The 6,531-nt window shown below is 47.9% G+C and overlaps 1 protein-coding gene across 1 annotated transcript in view; it reads right to left on the bottom strand.

Moving 5' to 3' along the window:
* The window catches only part of H6PD (hexose-6-phosphate dehydrogenase/glucose 1-dehydrogenase), a 14,405-nt gene extending 7,881 nt beyond the window's left edge, over positions 1-6,524 (bottom strand). Inside the window, 5 exon segments of the mRNA XM_035901899.1 lie at positions 608-631; positions 634-667; positions 1,859-2,515; positions 4,264-4,434; positions 6,398-6,524. Of these exon segments, the coding sequence (XP_035757792.1) occupies positions 608-631; positions 634-667; positions 1,859-2,485 (685 nt within the window). The 5' untranslated portion in view covers positions 2,486-2,515; positions 4,264-4,434; positions 6,398-6,524.
* Positions 6,525-6,531: the final 7 nt, after the last annotated feature.

Below are 6,531 nucleotides of genomic sequence, written 5' to 3'. Positions count from 1 at the left end.
GGGCTTGGATTTTCTCTCTGCAGTGCTCTTTCTTACTACAGAGAGGAAGGGAAAGAAACAGGCAAACACAGACTGACCTAGGTACCCCGACTGACCCCGACTAGCGGGTATGAGTAACACCCACGCAAAAGATGCAGGAGCATCATCCAAAGAGTAGTGCAAATGTATCATCAGTGTGAGCTTGCTAGCTAACAGGACAGGAATACAAAAGGGTTGTTGTTACAACAACTAGATTATTGCAGCACTGAAGTGGCCTTAGATTGCATCAATTGTAAATCCAGTGCCTTTTACCAAGATTTGGGATAGAAAGCTAGGTGCAATGCCCCCAGAGCTCTGCAGCAGAAAAAGGTGGGGGATTCTGCCCCTGCTCCCAGCTGAACTGCAATGGGAATCTTTTCTTGGAAGTAGCATCACTACCTGGAAACAAGTCTGTACCTAGCGTAGGAAGTGTAAGACAGTCCCTCTCTACTTCCAGGGAGCAATGTATCATTCAACTGCTCTCTTTTGGTTCTGCACCAGCACTACCTCAAGCGCCATTTTCACATAATTAATGAACCTGCCAGTTCTCCTTCTCACTCATTCACCCTAGCTCTGCACATTCACCAACCTTTAGCATCCACAGTCTCTTTCAATTCTGATCTCGAAAAGGCAGGATATGGGCTACAGCCTGTGAAGGGAAAAATCAAAGACCCAACAAAAACTCACCAGATTTCCACAGTATCTCTGCCTCACTGCCCCATCCAGCCACAGGGACATGGCCAGCTCTGGAGTGCCAGCAGACGTGCCACAGGGCAGAGAGCAGAGTGGGTCAGAGAAGAGAAAATCAGCAAGAGAGCCTGAACAGATGCAAAACAGCATCTCCAATGACTGTACAGAGCAGACATTATAGGTCTTTCTGAGGCATTTTGAGGTTTCACGTGAAAAAGGCTGAACTACAAACTGCAAGGCACTTGGTTTATATCCATCAAAGGACAAAGGGCTGAGTCAGACCATCCTGGGACCAACATACAGTTCCAAAGTGCTGAAAAACATCAGATCAGATGCTTAGACCACTAAAGCCATCTGCCATTTTTGGGAGGAAAAAAAAGAAAAAAAGAAAGAAAACAAATCCCTCCTTTTTAGTAGAGATGCTCTCCTTGCAGCTGGACATGCAACCTTCTGAGTAAAATCTGGCCACAGTGCCATGGCTGGAACAGGCTACTTTCAAACTGTGGCATCACATTCCTCTAAAACAAGGATGTCCTTGAACGCATTCCCTCTGGGACAATGCAGCTCCACCTCCTGAGCTGTCCCTGCAGCAGCCAGTCCTCCATGCCCTGAGTGGAGCAAAGGGTAGGAAGAAACCTCCTAAGCACCCTGCAAAACTAACATCCCATCAGGTCCATATCATATCAAATTCAAAGCTGCTTATAGAAGCCATGGCTAAGCAGAGAGGCCTGCGTATAATGCAATAGGAGAACTGTGAGAGGGAAAGGGCATTGCTTATTCAGCAAAAATCAAAGCCCTGACCTTGGTGAGAAGACCAGATGAATTCTGCATCTCTCCTTCATGCACACACATAGTTCACCCCTACGCCCTGGCTTCCCTCTGGAAAGGGGACCCTCATCACTCTAACACGAGTGAGCCCTGCTTTGGTCTGCACATTTCCTCTGCTCTAAGAGGATGGACATCAGTACAGGACAAGAATAACAGGACAGGACTCCATAAGCAAATGGCGGCTTGGGAGCACACTCAATGGCTCTGCCTGAATTTGAGAGGGGAACAACACTCTCATTAGATGCAGAGCTGGCATCCAACACCCTCCCGGCCACCAAAACGCTCAGCCTGTCAGTGGAGCTGTGCATTGCAAGCTGCTCACCTGTTTGCCAAGGTAGTGGTCCACCCGGTACATCTCCTCTTCCCTGAAGAAGCTGGTCAGCTCTGCAGCCAGCTGCTGGGCTGACTCCAGGTCATGGCCAAAAGGTTTCTCCAGCACTACACGCAACCAGGCTCCTGGAGGCGGTCTGCAGCTGCTGTTGATGTGGCGGGCAATCTCTGTGTAGGCAAATGGTGGTACCGAGAAGTAGAAGATCCTTCCAGCCTCCTTCAGCCCCTCCTGGCGAAGCAGTGTCTCAATCTCTCTGTTCAGCACAGTGTAGTTTTCGGCAGTCTTCAGCTGGTGGTATTGGCTCAGCTTCAGAAATTGGTCCTTGAGCACAGCACATCTGTTAGGAGATTCATCCGAGGGACAGGCCAGCTTCTTCAGCACATCAAACATCAGCCTCTGCCCTGGCTCCAGAGCTGTCAGTGCAGCCCCATGGAACGTGAAGCTGTGGCCACTGCTCACTTGGTCAATGTAGAGTTGGAATAGACCCTGCCACAAATACTTCTTGGCCAAATCACCTGTGGCTCCCAGCAAGACCACTGAGATGTGGCCCTGGGACGCTTCAGTCAGCGATGGCAGGGCTCCCATCAACAACACGGTACACAGGACTCCTCTCAGCATCTTGGGAGGGAAGAGGTAGACCCAGGAACACTAGAGGACAGGATTAAAAAAGAAAATCTGTCAATCCACGTTCTAACACTGCAAAACACAATGCCAGGTACCTGCTTTCCCATGGCTGAAGAGCCAGGGACTTCTGCCTGGATCCTCCACCCTCCATGATTTGAATCATGGTAGTAACTGGGGCTGTTGAAAAGACTGCAGCCTCCTTATGCAAACCAAGAAGAGGAAGACAGCGTGTGCTTAACGTCTTCCAGTAGCATAGACATTGTCCCCACAGCTGAGGTATGAGGGGGTGTCAGTGCCTTTAGACCGTGAAACTGAAATCCATTTTAATACAAATTTCAGAGCTGGCTACAAATGCACACGTGTCTGCAAATTAGGTACTGCTTTCAGCAACCTCCTGTTTGGGACTTTGCTCTAATGGTATTATGCTGTCCTGGCACTGCTTCATGTCAATATTGCCACAGCAGCTCGGAGACAAGCATGACCACTGGCAGTTCCAGCACACAGGCCCTTCTTTAATACGCAGCACTTTAACGACTCATGTGCACCACTCTCCTGAACGGAGCTGAATTGGGTTCTAATGAGCTACTGGGAGACAAACGGTCTGATAAAACAACACATGGGAAGAAGTTTAGTCCTTAAAATTGAGTCTAGACATGAGCCAGTCTAGATGCTGCCTCATGATGGTTGTGTATGTAGCCAGGAGACAGCGCGGGGTTTGTGTTCCACCTACTGCAACTTTCCATCACCGAGGAGTGCACGTCAGCACCTGTTCTGGCCATCTCCACTCAGCACCCATTCAAACCACTGCAGCCAGTAACAGCTGGTTTCCCTGATCAAAAAGCCTCTTTGCTTGTTCTTATTTATTCTTGTTTCTCTAATCCAAAATAAAGTTGTTTTTAAGAGAAATGACACACTTGGTTCTTATACCTAAAAACACAGCAATGACTTTACATCTCAAGAAAGGTAATCCGGAACAAGTGAATAAGCCATTGTGCTGTTCTCATTACGTCAAGTATTATTTCAGAAGCTCTTACACTGGCTATCTCATTCTCTTAATTTCATTTTTTGAAGTTCCGTTTAGTTGGAGCACAGCCTTCACAGCACACAAGATAATTAAGTTTAAAAACTTTTGGTTCTGGTCAACAAATTTATACCTTTTAATTTTACCAGTGTAGGAAAACCAGCTATTTTTTGACAGTAAGAGGAAAAAGTACGTGGCTTTTTATACTGGTGCAGTTGCAGTCTCACTAGGCTTTGCACTGGCATGATTACGCCATTTTAAAATGGCGATTTCGTGACCATACAACTGAGAAATGGGTCTTGGATATGAGAACAAACACGATCATCTTAACCTTCTGTGGGCAGAGACAGGACAGAAAAGTGTCTCATGAGATTCATACATTCACAGTCAGCTAGAAAACCTATCACTGGCTCCATGGCTGCAGTTACAGCTGCACATATGCCCATGACCAAAAGCACTTAGCTTGTACCTGCCCAGACTTACTTGGGATTGTTTTTCCTAGCCTGGAGCAGAAGGCTTGGTCCTTGCTCCCCTTGAATGGCAGAGGGATGAAACACAGATGTTGTCCTAGTTCTTGACTGGTTCTCCCCCTGGAAAACTCCCAGGAAAGTCACTATTCCATCACTAAACATAGGATCCAAGTCAGCTAAAGGACAACTAAATCAAAACAAGGAACTTCTGAATCTCTCTCCCTATCTGCAGCTTGAACCGGTCTTTATAAATCTCATGTTTCTCTCCCCAGCAGACTCACCTGAGTAATATAGGAGCTCTACAGACACTGCAGTGGCAAAAGTAGCTGGAAACTTGTCTTCTTCACAGCCCCGCCAGAACGCAGATCTCTCTTCCCCTGCGACTGAGTGTATGGCAGACTCTCTGGTCAATGGTCAGGTAAGCAAGTAAGATAAGGCAGGTTGTTCCCTTTCTGGTAAATGGAAGGAAAAGACTCAATTACAGCAGAGAAAAAATGAACATGCCTCTGCCAGCCATGTCCCAGCACATCCCAGCTCTCAGCCCATCCACGTGGGCTGTGCTAAACCTTTTGGCTGCCGTTTGTGAGCAGGCAAAATGCAGGCATGTGTGGCAACTCCTGCCCCCAGAGTGTCTTCCTGACACTCAGCTCAGATTGACGCTGAAGGTCTCCAACTGAGACCCCAGTGAGCCTCCCCGGGAGCAGTCCCCCACTTCAACTCTCAGAAGAAAGGGCTTCCCAAGACTGCAACCCTGATGCAGTGAGAAGGGGCAGTTTTAGTGAGCACACACACACACACACACACGCCCCGGATAGCACTTGTGCAATGCTGCCATGCCTTCTGGACACCCAGGCTTCCCTCTTAAAGGTCAGTTGGCATTGAGACTCCTTGGCTTTTCCTTCCCTGCTTCCTGCATGGATATCACGCAGCAGCTGAGCATCAGTTAGCCGACCACAACTGCAGCCCACTCTGCTCTGCCATTGTGCAAGGAGACAGCCTCAACACTCCGCTCCTTCACGAGGTGGTCCATTATTCATTGCTCTTCTCCAGAAAGCTTCAACAAGGTACATTGTAGTCTGTAAATCTAACTCGTATCCTCTCTCCCCAGCCTTCTGTTGTGACTGCATCCCTTCCCTCCCTTCTTGCTGTGCTATTTAAGCTCCACACTTAAGGAATGCAGCAACTATTGCTGGCAATTGCAGAGACGCAGAAGCGTGGCTCCTAAGATTTTGCCTGCAGTACAGATAATTTTCATTTTAAGCAGAGGTTTGGTTTTCCTTCCCGCACTATGGGGTTATAACACAGATGACAAAATTTCTCAGTGCAATAAAGCAATGTTTACATTTGCTCGGGCAACCTTTGTTCCAGGAACCTAGAGAAGTTTAACATGCTGCCCGTTGCACCGTGGCAGGCTGCAGTTACTGCGATGCTGTACAGAGACCACAGCTGGAGAGCAGGTACCTACTACAGCATGGGAAGGGTTTGGGTGGGTCATTCTTTTCCACGTACCCAAGGAAATGAGTGAATAAGTCAGGTGGTTTCCTGGCAGATTCAGCTACAGTCTCACATGTATTTTGAAGTCAACTGAAAACCTGTTTCACAACACTCCCAATTGCAAAATATTGTGCTACACTGCCCAGAATAAGCACAGTAAATCCAGGGATGTTTGCTTACTGCTTTCATATCAGATGATCATCACTGGTGACATTAAAAAATAAAACTCTAAAAATCCTCCAGCCATACAGAAAAAAGTTACTCGGTCAGGCTTCAGGAAAAGACTCCTGGGCCTAATCCATATAGAATACTGTAAGAGCTTAGCCCAGCAATAAGTGTAAGACTGTGCATTCCCTTGCACAGTCACTGGAGTTCCAGTTTGACAGGAGCTCATTTCAGGTCTTCTAAGTTCCCCTGCCACACAGAAAAAATGAAGATCTTTTTTGTTACTGTTGCATCCCCACTGAAAAATAATTAACAGATGCATGGCCAAATGCAGTGTGACCAGGGGCTCCTACAAGGCTACGCACATGTAGCAGATGAAGGAAAGAGTTACCAAGATGCTTTGAGAATCAGGAAAAACATATTGGTCTTCTGCATATGCAAACATTTGAGCAGGTTTTTGCTCCTGGAAAGGTCAGAGGCTTAATGTGGAGACTCACGTTAAAAGCAAGCTGAGAGATGCATGAATTAGTGTTTGGCCTTTCTTGCTAACCACCCAGTGCAGCACTGGTACACAGTCTCAGTCCTAAAAGCAAGCAAGCTCTGGCCCCAGCACAGTGACAGCGGAGCAGCTCGGTTTCCGAAGCCTTGGAAAAGTAGGAGGACAGGGTTAGTGAGAAAAATGACTACGGTGCGTAGGCACCACCTCAGCCACACAGACATCAAAACCAAGCGATGAAATCTCTAAAGCGTGTGTACCTTGCTATCACAGCCCGCCTGCGCCAGAAGGGACCCAAATCTCATCATCCACCTTCCCCAGGCCTGTCCGCCGGCGACCTCCTCCCGCCTTCCCGAGCGCTGGGGATGCAGCCCGGGCCCGGCGAGCCCCCCTC

The sequence above is a fragment of the Egretta garzetta genome, unplaced genomic scaffold (assembly GCF_000687185.1).
Source record: "Egretta garzetta isolate BGI_Z169 unplaced genomic scaffold, ASM68718v1 scaffold69, whole genome shotgun sequence".
NCBI classification, from domain to species: Eukaryota; Metazoa; Chordata; class Aves; order Pelecaniformes; family Ardeidae; genus Egretta; species Egretta garzetta.
Note: the sequence above shows the minus strand (reverse complement) of the source record. Positions and strands in the feature narration are given on the sequence as shown.